Source organism: Balaenoptera musculus, chromosome 5 (assembly GCF_009873245.2).
Source record: "Balaenoptera musculus isolate JJ_BM4_2016_0621 chromosome 5, mBalMus1.pri.v3, whole genome shotgun sequence".
NCBI classification, from domain to species: Eukaryota; Metazoa; Chordata; class Mammalia; order Artiodactyla; family Balaenopteridae; genus Balaenoptera; species Balaenoptera musculus.
Window position 1 is genome coordinate 53,060,494 of NC_045789.1, and position 22,232 is coordinate 53,082,725.

The 22,232-nt window shown below is 32.5% G+C and overlaps 1 protein-coding gene across 1 annotated transcript; it reads right to left on the reverse strand.

Moving 5' to 3' along the window:
• Positions 1-2,009: 2,009 nt before the first annotated feature.
• CSN1S1 (casein alpha s1) lies at positions 2,010-9,907 on the reverse strand. Its single transcript, XM_036853628.1, has 9 exons — positions 9,700-9,907; positions 9,569-9,613; positions 7,164-7,205; positions 6,795-6,836; positions 5,861-5,887; positions 4,834-4,857; positions 3,873-4,030; positions 3,228-3,271; positions 2,010-2,382 (listed from the first exon to the last, which is right to left on the reverse strand). Coding segments are annotated over exons 1-8 (381 nt in total). The 5' UTR covers positions 9,742-9,907; the 3' UTR covers positions 2,010-2,382; positions 3,228-3,270.
• Positions 9,908-22,232: the final 12,325 nt, after the last annotated feature.

The following is a 22,232-nucleotide window of genomic DNA, read 5'->3' on the forward strand; positions in this document are numbered from 1 at the left end:
GATATATAAATACAAAAATATTCTGGTGAACAGAATTTGTCTGCTGAACAGAACTCTGGCTCAAGCTACCATTAGAGAGAGTGATGACCACCTGCTATTTACAAATAAGAATCAGTTTACGGATCTATATCCCTGGAATGAAGGGAACGTCAAAATTCTACAGGAAAGATCATACTATAACATCATATTTCCAACCCTGGTACTTACCTTCAGACTGTGAATTTTGGGCATTTACCTGGATAACAGGTACTATCTGATCTTCTTACGGACTCTGGGATCCATGCTCTGTCTTACCACTCATTACTTGGAATGGAGACTGTCCTGATAATCTTTGTTTCGTGTTGAGATTTCTTTGAGTCAAGCAATAATTTGTGTTGCCACTCAAGTTTGCCTCCTTTCAAGTCTAGTGATAGTCTAAACCATTTATGATAAGTCCTCAGTTCAGAGTGTACAATTTGACTGGGTATACTTAGCAACTGGTCTAATCCCCATATTACCTCCCTGATATATGGAGTAAGGAGGTCAAAAAATACCAATAGAAACCATTGTTGTGTCTCTTTCTATAAGAAAATAATAATTTTGCATCTCTGTGAGAATTACAACTGTTAATCACTAAAAGATGCAAAGACTAAAAGACAGTGAATTACATCATTATTCTACTTCCTCACTTGGCCTTTGCAATAGCTTCTTGGAGAATAACAACAGATTATTTCAAATTTAATGAGGTTATGACACCTATTACAGGTGGTATTTTAATGTGGTACACATCAGATAAATTCCTGATACTTATTTTACAGCTAGTAAATGCATTTTTCTCCATTCTGACTTAAAAACTAAAGAAAAAGAAGAAAATACCAGTAACAGTTTGCTTTCATCTTAAAAACAGAACTTTCTTTTGCATAGGACAGTTTTTAAGGACAAGTCTACTCTAGTCTTGCGTCACAGTTTAGACTACAGAAAACGTGACTGTTTTATTGCACTACAGTTCTTCGTGCATTCATTAAATAGATGGCTTTATTCCTGCAGGATTCACAACACATGAAGCTGTGTTTTGTTGATTCCTTGGGAACTGATATGATGATAGAAGCTGGGAGATACATTTTATGAAGACATAGGGATCTGTATGTTCCATTAATTTCCTGCAGGTCCAGTAGTCTGAGTATGTTGACAAACCTTCTCTAGATTGAATAACAAGTTGTTTCACCTTGTACTTCTTAACACAGAGAAGGCAAGAGACCCAATGTTAAATGGCTTTTTAAAAAATTTTCAAGGCAAGAAATACATGTTTGGATGTTGTGTCTATGTATATACTTAATTAGTAAGAAACAGAACCACTGATAGCTATCTAGATTGTCTAAGCTGTGGTACAAGAGACCTTGTTACCTGTGTTTTGTGATCTGGGGGATACAAGGTTCTTAAAGAGTCATGACAGATTGGGTTGGTTGGGAAGCCTGGAATAAACCCTGGAAAGTAAATTTCACCTGGGTATTTGAAGATATCAGAGTAAGCAACCATTGTCATTTTGAGAAATAACTCCTCATTGGAGTTTTGGAGGACACTAAACAGCCCACCATGAATACTCTGTTACTGTGTGTCCTGTGCTAACTTTTTAAATCATTGTTATCTAATCTACCTAGTTATAAACCCAAGTATAATCAAATGAATTGGGCCCAAACAAGTTCTGATGCCATAAGTAAACAGCATAACTAGGTTGTTCAAATTCCTAATGCACCCACAACTGCCACACTGCTGTTCTTCTCTGTAGCCACACCTGTGTTCTCATAGAAAATATTCTATAAACAGCTGAGTTCAAATGAAAGATCTTAGACCCAGTTTATAATCTACCAGCATCAGCTAGAAGTGAACACTTAAATTTTTTTTCATTAAAATGTGATTGAAAGTGTCATAAAAATGTAGTGGAAACAAAATGTTATATACATAAAGACTCACAGGATTGTGTAAATTCTGATGAATGGATTAATGACAAAAAATAGGAATGGTGCCTTAAAATGTAATTTATTGAAAAGAAGAAAGAAAAAATCTCAGTCACTGCACACAATTATTTGAAATGATGGCACTTACAGGAGAAGTGATTCAAAGGCTTTTTAAACAAATTTTCCATACAGAAATTTAGTAAAGACTTTAATTCCCTCTGACTCAGTGGCTTTCATACTGGCATGATACAGCTGGAATTTAGACAATAAACTGTTAGGACAATTTCACTTAAGGATGATATGCTATCTAATATACAGTAGAGAACTCAAGAAGAGAACGCCTTCAATTTGGGACTGTCTTATTCTAAAATAGCAGTCAAAGCCTTTGGATAGAATGGTTTTACATGATAGATGAAAGAAATTTAGAGCATGGAATTTTCAGTCCCATCTGTAAATAGAAAAAGAAATATGTGGTTAGTTATGTTACATGTTTTGAAGGGAAGAGGCACTGTTATGATATGATACATTTTAATAGTTGTTTTTTCTTCATCTTAAGGTGAAGCTCACAAAGTTATCTGTGCTTTCTTGTTACTGACGTACATACCCATTGCTCCTGATTTTTAAGTTTTACAGACAATTTATTACTAGGTAGCATTTTCCTTTGCAGTAACAGAAAATATGGCAAGGTAATTCAAAGAAAAAGCTTCCACATATGTCAGACTTTTATCATTTTCCTTATTTTGATCTGTTGTAAGGGAAGTGTCCACCACTGGAAAGGGAAAACACACACACACACACGCACATGCACACACACACATACACACAATTAGAAACTCCAATATACTGGATTAAAGTAATTAAAACAAATCTGGAGACATTTAAGTCTGTTTTCTTTGACAGACAAACACTCGGTTTTACTATGTGACTTGCTAAGGATTTCTACTGCAGTGATCATAAAGAATAAGATTCCACTGTTGGGTTCACCAGAGTCTCAAAGTCACATCTTGATGGAAAATTAGTAACATCAACACTCCTATACTTGTATAGGAGTTTCAATGTAATAAATTATATTAATTAACTTAGCTAATTTTTATTGTTATTTAAATTTATTATTCTTATGAAACAAAAATTTGCAAATGTCCAAGACAATTTAATTATTTTCTAAGTGCTAATGTGTCTGCATGCAGCTAGACTACAGGAAAAAAAACAACTTTGCAGAATACAGTCATATCTTTGTACTGAGTTCTCATATGAAAAGAGGATTAATGGTTAGACAAGTAATTTCCAACTTACCAAAGACCATAATTGTGGAGCTCCTGAGAATTCACTTGATTCTTCTGAAGGAACAAAAATTGTTAAAATCATGTGATGCAGGTAGTTGGCAATAAAATTTTTCTAAATCAAAAAATGACCACTACTTATTTTCCCAGCAGTATGCTTAACAGATTATTGTATTTAATCACCTTCAGAGTTATAAAAACAAGCATCATTATATTATTTCAAGTAACCAGAAAAGATTACAATTTGAATTTAGGACTTCTGGATGCCAAAATCTGTGCTTTATTCCCCACACTGCTTTCTAATGTATATCATGGGTATAATCAAAAGAAAGGCATTTAAAGATTAGTAAAAGTGCAAGGAGGATAAAGTTGAATTATTGTATTTTTATTTTGGAGAGAAGTTTTTTCCCATCTTCATCAGAATGAATTTCACTTATAGAATAGATAGCACTGTTCCACATATTCCTGAGTAATGGATTAACATTATCCATATACCTAAAAGTATCGCCAATTTTCCATTTCAGAAATTTCTAGTATGGGGCACTAAGCATGATGTGTCATGTTTATTCTAAATCTGTTTTTATGGTATGCTCTGTAAGCAATTTTCTTTTATTTCCTTTGATAGAACATCAGCATGCAGTAATTTAAATGAACTTACCACCACTGTGGCATAATTGTTTTTCCACCGTTCTCAGAGACAATGGGTTTAGGGATGTCGGAGGATGATGGAGAAGCAATATATTGTGTGACTTGTGGAGGATAATAATACCAGGCAGCATAGGGATGGGCATCAAGCTGATTGAATTGTTGGAAAGGCTAGAGAGAAAGACCATAGAAAAAGCAACAGTGTATGAGAAATTGCTGTTTTGAATCTCTGAAAATGAATCATTGTATTCATCTCAGACATGGCTATTAGCATCACAGGAGATGTTTACACTGTGAGAAAAGAGGAGAAATCACACTGCTCCCTATGGGGGACCATGGTAAAAGAACTTTTGGAAAGGGCTTTTTTAGGGTACCTGAGGGGCAATGAATAAATCACTTCTTCAAGGTCAATATTCAGTGTTGAACTCTAAGAACCTGCATTACTAACACAGGTCCATTTACCAGAGTCCAGAGGAAAGTAGTAGTACGAATTTAATTATTATATAATTTATAAACTTATGGGCATTTGGACTGGAAAGGATAATTTTTACCATTTAATTCTATAGTTTAATTTTCCATGAAGGACTGAGCTCAAAGAAAGGGAAGAGCCTCCCACCCAGGGTCAATACAGGTCTTTCAGAAATGCCAGGAATAAAGAGGAAAGAATTCTCCAATTCCTAGCTCAGTGCCCCTTCATAACCATAAGGTTTTGGTGCCAAAACATTATTTTCCTTTCTGAAATTTTGGAATAGGTGCGTCTGTTAATCTATCATGAGATTTTACTTTCTTCTATGTATTAATGTAATTCTCTATATATTCAGGTGGAAAATATGTGTTTTTCAATGGAATTAGAAAAACCAAAGAAAGCATTTCAAATTTTGCTGTGGTTACCTATGTAAAGATTATAATAAATAATAATATCTGATACTTTCTATTTATTAACTCATTTATATAAAAAATATATATATATTTACCTCAAGGTAGAAGTAGGCCGGTTCCTTAACAGAGAGAGAGGTAAAAATAATTTTGTGATTTAAACCCAGTTAAATACCATAATGGACTAAAATATTACTACCAAATACTTTCATAAAGATTATAATTATCACCCTCTTTTTTTTTTTTTAATTACATGGAAAGGTGAAGATAGTGTACTCCTTAGAGCTCAAATGAAGTGAGTAATTGCCTTTTCTTTCCTCTTACTTTGGCCCATGAGTGATGAGAGAATTTCGGAAGAAATTTGAGAGTAAAATCTGACACACAGTGGGGAATCATTATCATAAAATTGATTGATGACTACTATGTTTTGAATCTTGAGGAAAGTTTTTAATCCATAATCACATTCATATGGAGAAAACTCCGTGGTTTTCTTTGCATGCTTTATTTTTTTACTTAGCATGCCATATATATGTTGAACCATCAATGGACCAAAGCAACTGAACTGAATGCACAGTTACTACCTGTAAAAGTGAAGACACAAAAGAACACTGCAAAAATCAGGATATGGGAGTTTGGGGAGGAAATAAATTGATAGATCCATACTAATTTCACAAATAAAAAAGCAATGCTCCAAGAGAATAGCACAATTTACTCAAGGTCATATGATTAGAAGGTATCAGATCTAAGATTGAAAACTCAAGTTATTTTCACTACACAGTACTATAGATTAATAAAAAGTCAAATTTTAACAACACGAAGAGTTGGTTGAGGTTGTTCTGACTTAGAAGTTGACCTGAAGCTATCTTCACTCAGGGATGGCCATAGAATCATTCTTTCATTTTCCTTTGGCAACTTAGATCCGGTCTTCCATAGCAATGTTAGAACCAGCACTGGAGTGTCCAACACTCATCAACAACTAAGCAATACTAGCATAGCACTAGTTCATGATGCAACTAGTACAATAATTTCCAAAAAACAGACTGTCAATAGACAGTTTGGGGCAGTATTATAAAACACAGACACGCACACACACACACACACACACACACACACACACACACTTACCTGATTCACTACTCTCATAGGCTCTCTCTGGAAAGAAAAAGGGAATCAGGGTTAACTTTTAAGGCTGAATAAAACCAAAGATGTAAGAAGCAAACTTTTTGAAATGCTTTTCATGTTAGAGATCAGGGAACTCACCCTAATAATTTTGCCAATTGCATTACCTAGATACAATTTTTTCTAAGACATATAAAACATCCTCAACAATCCTCTTAAGATTCATTGAATGACAAGTAGTGATTGAAGGGCTCCATGATTGGAATTGGCGTAGCTGTTGATAGGAATCAGAATTGTAATAACAGCGCATATTTCACAGAAACTGGCTGTGGCTTTAAAAACAAAATCAGAAGCCCCAGGAGCACTATGGAATCAATGGAATGTAGGGCAGGGGAAGAAATGGTTTCTGTTATGTTTTATGGATAAACTCATGCCACAGATGAGAGAGAAAACAGAGGACTGGAAAGTTTTTTTGACAGAGACATTTAATATCTCTCCAGATGGTTTCTTCAAAAGGTGTCAACTAGTAAATCTCCAATATGGCTTGCTTAAAAGAGCATAATTGTAAGTGAGTGTGAGTTTCCTAAATGTAAATTGAATTCGGGAATCAAAGCGTGGACATAAAGATATAAAATTAAGGACTATCTTGAGAGAAATTAATGTAACCATGGAAATTAACACTTCATAGTGTTTAGAATTATAAATGTGCTGCCCATATCAGGTGAGACAGACAGAACAGACAGCTCCCATTCCAAAGAAGAGTGACAAGTAGTTCTTCTCTCTCAGATTGATTAATATAAATTATTTCAGAAAGTTGGGAGTGAGAAATAACTGCCTGAGAAGAAAAAATTATCTTCAAAAGTGTGAGGCTATTTAAAAACAAACATATTTAAGCTTCACAATATATTATCATTGTGTAATTTATTAAGCAAAATATTACCAGTTGGGCATGGTATTCCTCATTTGCTCTGTGAAGTTGTTCCTATGTAGAAGGAAGTATGTTCCAAATTACTTAGACATCTTCTGGTACAACACATTCATTTTACAATATACAATGAAATTTAGGGTAAGCTGTATTCTATGTCAAAACTATGAAAAATAGCAATACACTTTTTATTTTCTAACTTTAGAAAAATTATTCAACTAAAGGCCAGACTTACTATAGTTTGGAAGAATAAAGAATCTATAAGGTTCATACCCAGGGGGAAAATAATAACTCACCAATTCCCTAGGACTACATATTTTCTGTTCATGACTATTAATCACTTGTTTAAATTTTATCTTTGGTAAATTGTAAATAAAATATTACCAGATATGGGTGGTAGAAAATTTTCTCTCTTAGAATATATTTCTGTTAAAAAAAAGAAAGAGGATCACATATTATAAAAGCATAACATGTGAAGAAAATACTAAAATATTCTAGATTTAATAAATAATCTTACATGATCATGAATAGCTTCCTAAGAGAGAGAGAACATTTTGTTTTAGTATATTGATTTTATTCATGTATGAATAGCAGACATTTACTAGGTACCTTCATTCACTTAGGGTCTATGCTAAATACTGGGGACCAACTATGAAATGCGATGAACACTATGAGCAAGACCCATGTAGTTCTAATACTTGTGGAGGTTACAGCTTAGTCATATCATAACTAAGGTACTAAAATATATTATTCAGGTAATTTCTTAGATCAGTAATGATGCATTCCAGTGGGGTATTGATATATTTAAATTTATTTGGACTATAAACACAAGCAACTTGGAAACTGAAACAAGAGTAACAATTGAGGTCCAAATTAAATTCATTACTGACTTCCTTCTCCTTACATTTGTAACAGAAGAAAATGTGAAAATGTAATTTTGCTACATTAAGATAAGCCCTTTTCCCTAAAGTCCTAATTAAGTCAAGTTTATTTGCTATATAACTAAAAAAAAATGTTGGCCTCCCAAGTGAAAGACTATGATACTCAAAAAGATCGAAACTAAATAGTGAGGGAGGGTTGTGCTAATTGATATGCTTTTTGATCTATCCATACTAACAGCAGATAGTTTATGACGTCATAGTTCAAATGCACATCCTGATGAAAGACCTTCGTAATGTTGTCAGAAGTCTCATGAGCACAGCAAATTTTATAGAAACTGGGGAGTGGGGGCAGGAGAAGGGGAAATGAACATTTTATTGCACTTGCTACAAGCTAGACTCAGGGATAGCTGAGTAGTAGATTGCTCATTCAATATTCAAAATAACACCAGGAAGTGAGAATAACTGCATTTCCATTTCACACATAAGGAACCAGGTCCAGAGACAATTAGATCAATCAACTCGCCAGCTCTTCCTTAGAGAATTTTGACAAAAGCAATTTGAATGTTTAGGATTCCTGATTCCTTCTCCAGAGACTACACTGTTTCCTTAAATGGAAAGTTTATTTGGCATATCTGTGCTTTCACAAGGAGGCATATCTATGGAATGACCATCCAGAGCTGAATTTGGGAAAATAAACAGAATAAATTCCTGAATATAATGCATCATCTGGGAGGCTCTAAGAGGATTTGATGTAGAATTTAGTCAAAGTAAATTTCTCCCTGGTTAACAATTATGGATATGATATACAACATTAGTTTTGGCATAAATAGAAAGAAATAGCTGTGACAGTAAATACATAGGCAATCATATGGATCATTTGTCAATTATTATTAATGTCAAGGCTAGAATAAATAATTTCTTGAAAAAAATTATATATTTAGAAGTGGACCCAATTTAAAATTTAATTATTTTAATTCTGCAGAATATTATTTTGTATTATTATAATAAAATATCACTAGCTGATGTAGGTTGTTTTTGTTCAGTCTGAGAAGCTGTTCCTATTCAAAAAGAAAAAATATTGTCGATTTTGTGGATACCATTCAGTCCACTTCCATCATTTTCAAGTAATAAAGGTAGAATCCTAAAGTGCCCTTTCCCAGGAGTGAAGAATGAGGAACTAGTAATCCTACTTTAGTGTTATTTCTACCACAGAGAATTTGGACTAATCCAATTATTCTTTCTTTAAACCATTAGAAAAATTATTTTCTTAACTTATTTTTAACTTAAAATAAATTATAATGCAGTCAGATATAAATGAGTATTTAGGCAATTTCACTTACAGTGTGTCATGTCAGAATTGCTAAAAAAATTGAAAGTGGCTTTTGCTTTCTGGTTTTTGCAAAGTAAGAATATTAGATGAAGTGGGAAAAAATGATGATGTTTCTGATACGAGCCACATTTACTGAGTGCTTACTTTGTGCTATGTCTTGCTTGTATTAATTGCTTTACATGATTAAATATTTATTATTGTGTTGTCATTTTAGAATTTAGATTATAGACTTATAGCAGACAAACTGTCTAACATCACATGCTGGTAAAAGGTAGAGCTTAGAGTCAAACTCAAGTCTGGCCAAATCTATACAGTGCCATTCCAATACTATGCTATTCAGATCCGAAAGTAGACTATAACACACAAATATTCAAATGAAAGCATGAATTAAACACCTAGGGTAAAAAAGTTGTTACTTTTATTTTCAGAAGGGATCAGTAAACATCTAGAGTCTGTTAGACTACTTACTGTGTATTAAAGTTTAGCAGATATTAAAAAGGAGGAATAATTTATCAATATAAGATTCTTACTCATTCCTTGGTACATTTGTCTTTGATAAACTTTTAATAAAATTTTACCAGATCACGTTCGGAGGGCACATCTTCCCCTTGAATGTGCTTCTGCTAAAAAAAAAAAAAAAAAGTTTAAGTAAATTTTAACATATCCCAGAAAATGTTAATATATTTTAAATTTAATAAATATATCTCACCTCATTGCTACTGGGAACAACTTCCTTAAAAAATAAACACATGCATTGTTAGTTTTATGACTAATTTACATTCAAGGTAAGAATACCAATTAATCAGACACTCCATTGCTTAACTGTGGTAAACTGATTTTAGCCACAAATTCCTGGGTAACTTAGACAAGATAAATAATTCAAGGTACATGTTGTCTTCAAGGTTCTCTTTTCTCTTCTCACCGCTTTCACCAGGGAAGTTATTCAGAATGTTGGAGGTGGATGTGAAATATTCACTTTTATCGAACTCACAGAAACTCCACATAATGGGGTTGGGTTTATTTTGTAACTTGGACTAAGGTCTTCTTACAAAGTGAAAGGAAGGACCTCATCACCCTGTATGCCTGCTCTTTTTCTCCTCTAGGTTAACAAAGAGCAAAGGACTCCAGTGTCTGATTAACCTAGAATTGATTGATTTCTACAAAGGATATATCATGTTTATATCATTGATTTAGAAGCATAGCTATTATTGTAATTTTTAACAAGATTTAGGTCTACCAAAATCTGCAAAGGTCAAAACATATTAGAAAAAAAAAAGTTTGGGCACCAAAGATACGCAGATAGTATTGTTTGCCCAGAAAGAATTCTGTAATTTTGTCTCTGACAAATATTTGCTTTCCTACATTTGTTGGGTTGATAGCCTTGTATGTTAAAATTAAGATAGAGCTGTATAGATAGTATACATTGTACAAGTATACTCTCTTGTACAATGAGACCTTAGGAGACAGGTAACCTTCATGGTACAACAAGCTTTCATAAACATTTTCTAATTGGGATACTGAATTAACATCAAAATGATTTACCTCACTTGATGAACTGCTGCCAGATTCCCTTTGCTAAAAGAAAGAAAATCATGACTGTGACTTTTAGAATTGGAAGGAAACTAGTTCCACACTTTCATGCTGGGTTGCTAACTCCTTGTTTAGAATTACAACAACTGGTATGAAAAGATTTAAGGCCAATATAATGTACATTCTTGGATTGTCAATTTTATTTAAAATATGTTGGAGAGGGGAGTATAATAACTTACCTGATAACTTAAAAACAATTTTTTATTAAAACAAACTCAGATACATGCTTGAGTAGAATGCAAATGCATATATTTCTGTGATAAAAATGAAACCTGGAAGGAAGAGCCCTGTTGAGTTTGGGTACCTGAAACCCTGGGTTCAGTTTTTATTCTCTTATACTCTTGGGCAGTTTTGATGTGAATAAATTGGAAATATTAAAATAGAACAACCCATTTCAGTATGGAATAAAATTACACTAGCTTTTAAACCATCTACTCTTTGAAATATTTAGTTTTTTTCCTAAGTCATGGATGTTTATCTTTACATATGGATATAATTTTTGTTCCCAAATACATACTAAAATATTAATTTTAATATGCAACAGACTATTTGTCTTTTGGGAGAGTTTTTCCCATATTTTTAGATGAGGTAGCATAGCCCATTGATCCTAAGTAATTGCTGAAATAGATTCTTTCTGCCGAGGACCGCCCTCAACGTACGAGAGAGTGAGCTCATACCCTGGGATGGCAGAAGCAGGGTTTTATTTTTTTGAGTCTCATGTTTCATTTTGAACACTCATGCACATTTTGCTTTTTTCTCTTTTTTTTTTTTAAATGTAGGGTTCGCTATTTATTTTATTTTTTTAAAACTAATTAATTTATTTATTTTTGGCTGTGTTGGGTCTTTGTTTCTGCGCGAGGGCTTTCTCTAGTTGCAGCAAGCGGGGGCCACTCTTCATCGCGGTGCGCGGGCCTCTCACTATCGTGGCCTCTCTTGTTGCGGAGCACAGGCTCCAGACGCACAGGCTCAGTAGTTGTGGCTCACGGGCCCAGCTGCTCCGCGGCATGTGGGATCTTCCCACACCAGGGCTCGAACCTGTGTCCCCTGCATTGGCAGGCAGATTCTCAACCACTGCGCCACCAGGGAAGCCCCTACTCTTTTTTTTAATAAATAAGCAACGTTCTTCCTGATTATCATTTAAATGACAAATTTCCTCTTCTAATTTTAACTTTATCTAGCTCAACATTGTACATTCTTGGGTATAAAAAAGCCCGTTTGAGAAGTTCAATCTTGCTCAATTTGAGAAGTTAGCTTTCTTAAAGCATAGAGTGTATACTTTCTATGATGTATAAGCGTAGAGTTTATTAAAATAAAGGTCTTACCTCAGGGTCTTCCATGCCATGATCCTTAGAAAAGAAAAGAGAATTAACTTTATTTTTCATGACAAACATTCAAATGTAAAATGATAATTACCAAATAAAATAGATGCCAAAGGAAATAGAAATGTGTGGCAATAGTGAAGTGATAAGGAAAACAAAAAAGCCTACCTAACAGACTAACCAAAGAATTTACCCCTTTAATCTGCATTTCAGAGTTTAATAAAAACTATTGTAGATTCTTATATGTAGTGGTAAATCTATGTAAATAATCCTACATTTTCCTTTAACTAGCCTAATCTTTTTTTTCTTTAACTTGACTTTTGGATGACAAAACAGAGCATTGGATTAAAGATCATGTGATAAATAAAAGTGCACAAAGCATTGGTTCAATGATGTATAAATATTTAAGCAAAATGGATTTTCTCCATCTAGTATGTTGTGTTCAGTTTTCATGACCATAGCAATATAGAGAGTAGTGACATGAACCATAGAATTTAAGCTCAAAATATTAGTATTGGTTTAGTCATCCAGCTAATTCTGGCCAACATATATGTTGTATCTTTTTTTTCTTTGAATTAGAGATATCTGTTTTAGTTTTGACCTAAGAGAATTATTCATTCATTTTGGTTAGGGTATTTAAAGGAAATGTTTTTACTTCCTTCTTTTCCTTATGTTATATTTAACAGTTTTAAAATAAAGAATCTTACTTCAGTTGATTCATTCCTGGTATCCTGCCAAGAAAAGATGATCATTCAGGTATGAAGGATAATTAAAAGGATATATATTTTACCTCATAAATTTTGAGTACCTGTGTGGTCTCTTAATACCAAACCTATTAAAAACCTGATAGACAACCCAGATCAAAAAATCATGTTTAACGAAAGTGAATAATCAATTGTGACTATGTAAATCATTCTTGGAGCAGATTTATTGCTTTATATAATACTCTTAGTAAAGCATTCTTTCAGTTTTGGTGATAAGTGCAAACAGTTGGTCAGTCCATAATTGCACTCATTCATTCATTCATTCATTCATCCATCCATCCATCCATCCATTCATTCATTCATACTAATGCCTTGTCTCCTCCTAGCTACAAAGTTAAAGCAATAAAATCAATATAGAATCTCAGTAGAATTCATTAGTCATTTTGAAAGTTCAAGGAAAGTATAAATGCCACAGGAAAACTTTTTTCTAAATTAAAACATTTTTCCTACTGTAGAATACACTTTTTGACACATTGTCTTAAGAAAATTTTTGTTACCCTGTGTTCATCACTATGCTCTTCTCTCAGAAGTTCTCTCTGTTGAAACCAATAAAGTGTAGGTTATAAAATGTATTTTTGAAAGAACTAACTTTTAAAATAATTTAAATATCATTGATGTTCCTTACCCTGCTCAGTTCATTGATTTTTTCCTGAAGGATAGAAAAAAAGAGAGAAACGTTAGTAAAGAGGGCCATAAATGAATGGATATCTATGAGAAAATGTACCTTCATTGTGCTGCTGCAAATTAAAAAATAAATATGCTTTTTTGTGAATGCATTAATATTTCTTGCTATATCATTCCTTGCCTTGTGTCTCATTGCTAAGCTTTTTTTATTTAAGCTGTCAGTATGTAAATGTGCACTTAAAAATATTTTAAAATTTTGTTCCACTAAATTTTACTTTTACTATCTTTTACCTTGTTTAAGTCACAGCTCTGAGTTCTCTTGGTCTCTTCTGTCTGGTTCAATAATCTAGTGTTTTTTTCCATAAAAAAGCAATAAAGAATTGGCACACCACCACAACACTCACTGGACAGAACAAAACTTGCTTCCCTTTGCTAACTTATAGCATATCCTGTGGAGAATTTCTTACCTCTCTAAGCTCTTCTGATGAAGACTACAAAAAAAAAGGAACGTTGTGTTACACATCATTCAGACAAAGTTGGGTTGCCTATCAAATCTTTTAAATAGTGGTCCTGAAGTAAAATTTCTATTTGTGGTTTATTTGACAATTCAGTCGCAAAATTACAGAAAATAATATTCAAAACACACACAGGGTATCGTTTAGAGATATGGAACATTCCATCATAATGAGCATGGAAATTGTAAAACTCTACATAGGTTATGCAAAAGGAAGCATAAGTGTTTTGCAAAGAGTCAAAAGTACAGGTACAAATTATTATTTAAAGCAGCTTTTTAATATTTGCATATCTAATTTCAATATTCTTTGTGGGTGCTTGGATGAGTGAAAGAAGAAAAGGTTTGATCAAGTCAAGTGAAAAATATATTTATAAACAAAAATTAAGTTTCTTTTTTGAGAAAAATATGTTTGTCATTTCAGAAGAATAAGTGGATAATGCTTACCGCCACAGCAAACCTGAGAAACTTTCTTTCTTTGAGGACTTCCTGTAGAAATTAAATTGTGAATTATAAAAATGAAAAACACACTCCAAAAAGGAGCATGTTTTTCCATTTGAACACAAGTCCCTCATTTGCTTAGGTAAACTAAAATATCTCTTAGGTAAAATAAGAGATAATTATTTTTAGTTTTATGATCTAATTTTAAAATCTAAAGGAGACACCATATTTGGTTCAGTTTTTACCAGGCCTAAAGGTTTAGTAAGTTCATCCTTATGAAATGTCAAAGGAGGAATTGAATAGGAATGTAATCAAAACAGAGAATTGAGAGAGTAATCCAAGTACCTGAATACCTGGATACAATTGTAGGTAAATAAAAATTGAAATGACGAAGACATTCAACATTCATCATAGCTAACTGAAAGAGAGATTAGTTGGGGAAAAGAAAGAACCTTACCTCTTTGCTATCTGGTTCATTCTGCAAAGAATAAAAAATAAATTAAAAGGCATTAATTCAATCAGTGGATAGAGTGGAGGATTAATGGCTCTTGTAGAAAGGTGTGGTAGAGGTATCTAATTTAATATTCAGTGTGTAAAATGAGACCAAATTGCAAATCATATGTTTGAGTGCAAGTAGAAGATGCAGAAAGAAGCAATAATGCATTAAAATAAACCACGGTAACATATTCTGTTTAATTAACTACTGCTCTTGAGTAATATTATGAATCATAAATATGTAAGTCCATGTACCCTCCTCTCTAAAAAGGTTTGTGAGAGCAGATCTATATTCAGTTCAATACTTGAAGATATTACAGCTCAGTGAATGTGAAACTGGCTGCTTTCCAGAGAAGGGAGGAATGGGACTAGAGTCTATGTATTACCAATCCATCATCACTTGAGTTCCACAATTAGAGTGAGTTCTTGGAACATAGAATAGAGCACTCACTTGAAAGAGTTCTTGGTGCCTGAGAGGATGTTTCTATGAAAAACAATGCAAGAATTGTAAAATGAAAAGCAATCAAAATACAATAATAATAATATCATAATATAAATATAATACTATACACTTAACATTGCTATTTAATAAAAGTCTGTATTTTAATATCTAAATTTTTCTGACACCAAGTTTCCCTGGAAGGAATAAAACAATGATTTTACTGACAAAAATCAAAGAAAAGTAAATTATCTTCTCTCTTTAGAGCATGGTGGGGAATTGAGAAAACTATGTAAAAAGATGAAAAAAAACCCAAACCTGAATTAGTTTGAATTAATCCAGAATGATAAAGATATTATTTCATTCTCTGAACTATTTATATTACATGGTAGTTTTAAAGGTGACTTTAAATCATGATAAATATTTGAAGAAAAATGTATGCTTTTACTAATTAAATATTGTTTGTCTGGATTTTATTTTTATCATCAATTAAATTATGTAAAAATTTAATTCAATCTGCAATTTAACTGTGAGAACAAGATTTATGTTTGTTAAATTGTAGCATTAAAAATGATGTTTTCTTTGGAATAAGATTATAGAATCTGTTTGCTGGGGAACCTATACCCATTTCATTTGTAAAAGGACAAGATATAGACTACTCCAATGACACATTTCTGAAGAACTTGGATCTGGTTTTTTTTGTAACTTGCTGTCAGATATTTCTTTCTATTGGTGCTTAGGGTGCAGCACAGACAGAATATTGATTAAGAAGCTGGGTATTAGTGATCCTGCATTTATCCTATCAAAAACTTAGAAAATAAGAGTCTCATCAATCGAATATCTCAGCATTTCAGAAACTTTTGCATCTATATTTGATAGTTTCAATGTCCAAATATCCAAGACTATTACCTTATTTAAACTGTTTTCATATCAGGTGATTCCTGTTCATTTATTTCACCCTCACTAGCTACACATCACAAGGGAACAGAATAACTTTTTGTTTCACTGAATCTTTTCAGATTCAAGTAACTGAATCTTTTCTTTTTATTTTTGAGAAGAAAGGTTATTTTACTTTACATTGTCTAGTTTTACTGTCTGCAGGGACCAAGCAATTTGATCTCTGAATCAGCAGAATGAGCCCAGTTTTCTATACCTTGGGAAATATTGGTTGGCATGAGCCATCTCACATGAGGGTTTGACTTAGGCTCCGAAAGTAGGATACACTGGAATATGTGGCTTAACGGTATATTCGGTAAGAAAATATTGGACACGTATGTTTACAAATATGCTAATTCTGTAATGGACCCAGGCAAAGAGCCTAGTAACATTCTCTGATGCTCTTTAGTATGTTGTTCAAGCCCTTATTTCTTCTTCTTTTTACTTTTCATTTTTAATTTTTTTATTGTGAGGTGTTTTTCTTTCAAGTCAGAGATTCTATTTGGAGTTAAGGCTTTGAATGAACTACATAATAATGATCAAAATGTGAAGGATTACCATAATTTTACGCTCAAGACTTCAATAGCTAATTAGAGACCATCCAATTCTTTAAGATTATTATCCTCAATGTCATGTGTTTGATGAGATACCAGGTGATTTCAAGCAAGAATCTAGAACCTTCTACATTTTCTACTGTACTCACAGGCCTGGCAAGAGCAGCAGTCCACACAGGCAGGTCAGGATGAGCAGTTTCACTGGTTGTCAAGAACCTATGGAAGAAAAACAGATAAAAAGCATCAGGTCTTTTTTTTTTTTTTTAAGTATTTTTTTTTTTTTCTTCAAGTTCATTCATGTTATATTATTTATTTATTTATTTATTTATTTATTTATTATTTATTTATTTTATTTATTTATTTATTTATTTATTTTATTTTTGGCTGTGTTGGGTCTTCGTTTCTGTGCGAGGGGCTTTCTCTAGTTGCGGCAAGCGGGGGCCCACTCTTCATCGCGTGCGCGGGGCCTCTCACTATCGCGGGCCTCTCTTGTTGCGGAGCACGGGCTCCAGATGCGCAGGCTCAGTAATTGTGGCTCATGGGCCCAGCTGCTCTGCGGCATGTGGGATCTTCCCAGACCAGGGCTCGAACCCGTGTGCCCTGCATCAGCATGCAGGATTTCTCCACCACTGCGCCACAAGGGAAGCCCCCATCAGGTTCATAATAAAATTTGATTCATGAAAAAAAAAAATCCTTGATTTTCCAACAGAGGAGTATATTATGATAAAAGTAGTTTCATTTGAGAAGTAGTATTTTTATTCATTTAGTGTTTAATTTTGCTATTCAATATAAATATTTATCATTCAAATTATCTTGCTTAGTGCTTATATGAGATAAGAAATAACAATATCTTACTATACTTTAAAACAAAGCATTTGATCCTGGAAGTGGTAATAGGGTTTTGTCAGAGGAATAGAGAAGCATCAATATTTAAATACTACTGACTTTTAAAATACTACAATTAAAAAAAATTTTTTAACTCTTCTTAGATCATCAGACTTGCTAAAATTGATAATAAACTAAAATCCACTAGGAAATGGCATTTAATTTTATCTGAAATTTTTTGAAAATGTCTTTCTCCTTTAAGTCTTTTTAAAATCATCCTGCTCTTTGAGTCTCCATGAAAAACACTGTAGGTGCATTATGTAGAAACCATTAACCTCCATCAATTTTTTAAAAAAGAATCTAGTTATTACTTTATGTTTTGCTACACTGATATATCCATGGCATGACTGTATGAAGATGATTGAATTGAACAGAATCATAAGATTCAGATATCTTATCATGTTTGACTTCTAGAGTTCCATCAGATTACAAGAACCCAGAAATACTTACATTTATATGTGCTGTAAAAATGGGTTCCAGATAAATTAGGAAAATTATCAGATTATACATGAAATTTGTTTATACCTTAGTCAACAAACTAATACCAGCTTATTTTATATACACTGCTTCAGTTTACAAACTGTGGAATCTACCTGCATTAGTAAAGAAGACATATTTATAAGCCCAAAATAAATTTTCTGTTTTCATCCATTTGTATCCTTCCTAATATCTTAATTTAACCATCTTTACAAAAGCAGTCGTTTATATCTGATTGTCGATCATTGATGTATCCTTTATAAAATTAATTTTATTAACCTAATGACATAGAATAAAAGTGGCTTTGAAATATTCTACCAGAAATGATCTTCACTATGATAATTAAAAATATTATAAATTATTCTGCATAACTTTTCACAGAATTTGGCAAAAGTAATTCAAATTACTTCACCACAAGTCTATACTGAAATTATGTATCTACTTTTTCAATATATGAAAATTTATTCAAATAATAATCAAAAAATTATTTGGTCTTTTTAAAACTATTTGATTTTTCACCTAAAGCTCTGAGATGGATGGTATCAACATTCACAAATGCATTTTTAAGCTACCAGTATATCATAGGAAGGTATCAATACTTGCAATCACATAGAAGAGTTACAAATGCATATTAGGGAAGAATGAAAGAAAGATTAGATAGAGTAAATCATAGTAATTTTGCTATATGTAAACATAATACCTTGAACCCAAGACTGGGAAGAAGCAGCAAGCTGGGTTGATGATCAAGGTGATGGCAGATCTCTTTGCTTCACAGATATTTAAACCTAATGATTAGTAAAATGCTAATTTTGTGGTTTCAGTTCAACCAATAGGTCCATTTAAATTCTAAGAATTCTCTCAAATAGGAAATTAATTTTCTGTCCAATTCCTCTCCCAAGAAATTCTAAGGAGAGTTTTCAACAAAAGAGTGATTCATGCTATGATACCAAATTACACAGGAATGGAATGGCATTATTTCAAAATTAAAATATAAAAAAATCTAGATTATGATTATGAGAACATTGCTTTTATGTTAAATGAATAATTGGAAAGACCAACTTATCAATAAAATTCCCTTTATATCTTTTGAGAAATTCAATACCTATAAAAGAAATTCTTGGGACAAAAGAGGGTCTTCAAAGTTTTCAATTTTTAACAACATACTAGACCATGAGAAGAATTCATTATTTATTTCACTTTTTAAACCTCAATTTATTCCCTATTATTTATTTTAAGATTTACTTGTGAAGTAACTTACATTATATGTTGTCTAATCTTTTTTTTTCCCAAAAAGAAAATATAATTGTCCTATAAACTTTGGTGGTATTTTAACTACACCAAGTAATTTTTTGTTTGCTTTGTTTTGGGTGTACTAGTTGTGATAGCATTCATTAATTTCATTATAGATTGCTTAATTAAAAGTAATAATTATTCAAGAATTACAGTTCTTAAATACTGCAAAGATCAACCATAACTCTGATTTTCCATCTTTTAAAGTCAATAAATAAAAGGAAAAAGTAAAAATCTGTCCCTCCAATTCCCAACTGTACTCCTAGAATTAGCTGACATTGTACATTATAGAAAAATATTATATGCTGAATAAAATATCTATACATAGGGTTTTTAAAAATTGTTGTTGATTGTGACTGCTTGTTTACAAGAAAGGAATCATAGTATATATTTTAAATTACAAAAATCTATAATGATATTTAGAGCCTATTCACAGTCATATGACAGGAACATTTTGGATTAAAAGAAATTTCAAAGTGGTTCAGGCTCTCCACACTGGGGATAGAAAAGACTATAATTTTCATCCTGACGTCCTCTTTAGATCGTATCTTCCTTGCTGCCTATATCACACCATTTCCACAAGGGTCCTAGTGTTTTCTATTTACGCTGATTTATTCAAGGAGCTGAGAACAAGCAACAGCTGCTGCATTATAATACCCTGCTTTTGTCTTTTCCCAGGAGTGTATCCAGGAGAACTGACTTATTTTACTCCCAACTCAGAATCATGCAGTAATTTGTGAAAAGCTACTGTATCTTCATTGTTTACTCATTCTTTTATTTACTTATTTATTCACAGAAGTGAAGAAACTAGACAAGGTAAGGGGGATGTAAAAGTAGAGCAAGACAAATCCCTGGTCTCATACTATGATGGGTAATTAATATATAAGAAGCTAATAATTTTAATACTTTTGATAATCCAAAAATAAGAGATTTGAACAGGGCTTCCAGAGTACCTATGAACAGCTGAGATGGGGCCACATCAGACAAGACTTCTTAGATAGATTTGATAATAAGGCTTGCCATCAAAGGGGAACAATCAGACTTTTTAAAGTGTCTAATCTGTGTCGTAAGACAAGCCACCTCTTCCCTAAGTATATATCTACTTGTAAATCTATTGTGGGAATTCTCATGAACTCAAAATCCAGATTTTTCTATCCCCTATGGGTAAGGATCAATTTCCACTTTGTCTTAACTAGGTATTGAATATAGTTTATTAGGTTTTGTATTTTTTAAATAAATCATTCTTATCATTGTAAAACATCACCGCTCATTGTAATTTGAGAAAACAAGTTCATTGTAGATTTATACAATGCCAAGCCCTGCAAAATTTTAGCTTACATTTATTTGCTTTATATTGATATTTTCCACTTGCTTTATCACTTAAAGTGTTCAGTTCAACCACTAAAACAAGGTTCAAAATTGAGACACATATTTAGACCATTTGTAGTTAAATGAGCCTTTGCCCTGTGAGTAAAGAAAAATATTAATTTTTGATGTAATAGAGTCATATGTAGGGTAACATAAAATTGTTCATCCAACATGAACATTTATGATAATAAAAGGGTCTACTCAATAATTATAACAACAATAGACATAAACCAGGACTATTTTAGGTGCACTAAGGCATAGCTACTCTAGTGATATCACAACTGGTTTTGAAAATCCAACAGAATTCCTAAACAAATGAAAGTGGAAATAGGTCAGATAAGGGACAACTAAGTAGAAAGCTTTCTTTTCTTTCAAGTTTCAATATTGAAAATTTTTTTCTTGGATTCATACTTATTAGAAAAACTAGCACAAAAATGAAAGGAAACATTATTAGCAATAGACATAGATTTTTGAAAAAAACAGAACAAAACAGAACTATGAGTCAAGAGGTACACTTTACTCTGCAAGGTTCTGTACACTGTTGTTACATATTCTGGTCCTGATTCAAACCTCTTTGGAGGACTCTTTTTGTATGAGACAGTAAATAATTCATAACATGAATTATTCAAAGAATAATAAGTTTCAAAGCTAGTTTGTCAAAATTCTCCCTGGAACGTTTGGGTTTATGACTGATGAGTCTTGTAGCAAAGTGTCCTTTAATTATGTAACAAACAGTTAACCTTCCAGAAGGAAATTTACTGAGAAATGTGAAAGATATTTTTGTTTTTCTCTAGAAACCCAGATGCCATTTGGAATCTAAGAGAGGATTCACAATAGATTATTAATAATTGCTCTTAGGTATTGTACAAATAGAACCTTGGCACCCAGAACTAAAATAGAGTTCTTTTCAGGAAGTTGTTGTATATTATGAATATATGAAAGCACTGGAAATATGGAACCTATGCTTGATTTTATGTCTGTATTTAGAATAATGTCCTTTTTAACTTGGTGCTCTGTCAATAGGTCTCTGGAGATCTTAAATGAAGCACATAGTCTAAGTAAAGAGGTATAATGTAGTGGTTGCAAGACAAGGCTTCAGGGTCAAATTGTAAGTTTAATTTCTGGCTCTCAAAGACGAGCAGTGTAATCTTGCAAAGTCACTGTGTCTCAATGTTCCCATCTGTTCAATAACATCCACTTCCTATGTGATTGAGGGGAATAAATTAGATCACTCACTTAAAAGAGTGCCTGAAACAAAGTAAGTACTCATTTAAAATTATCCATTATTAGAACATGATTTTTGAAGAATCCCAACTAATTATTTTGTGTCCAAATTATCTTCCTCCTTCATGGATTTGTTAACTTTTGAGAATTTATGAATCATATTTTTACATTTATATATGCATAGAAAATGTATAGAAGGGTAAAGACAAAATTTCTAATAGTGACCAAAATTAAAGAAAGCTTGGAATGGACTATGAGAGGGGAATAGAAAGAACTTTCTACTTTTATTAATGAGAATTTTTATCAATGAAATACTGTACTATTT

Bases quoted from the DNA above. Each gene is read 5' to 3' on its own strand.
- CSN1S1 (XM_036853628.1), bottom strand. From the start codon at position 9,741: ATGTGTTTATTTTTTAAGGAAGTTGTTCCCAGTAGCAATGAG. The intron at 7,206-9,568 runs GTAAAATTTTAT...TTTTTTTAACAG, and splicing joins TGCCCTCCGAACGTGATCTG to AAATATATTCTAAGAGAGAA. The intron at 5,888-6,794 runs GTAATATTTTGC...TTTTCTTTCCAG, and splicing joins AGGAATACCATGCCCAACTG to AGAGAGCCTATGAGAGTAGT.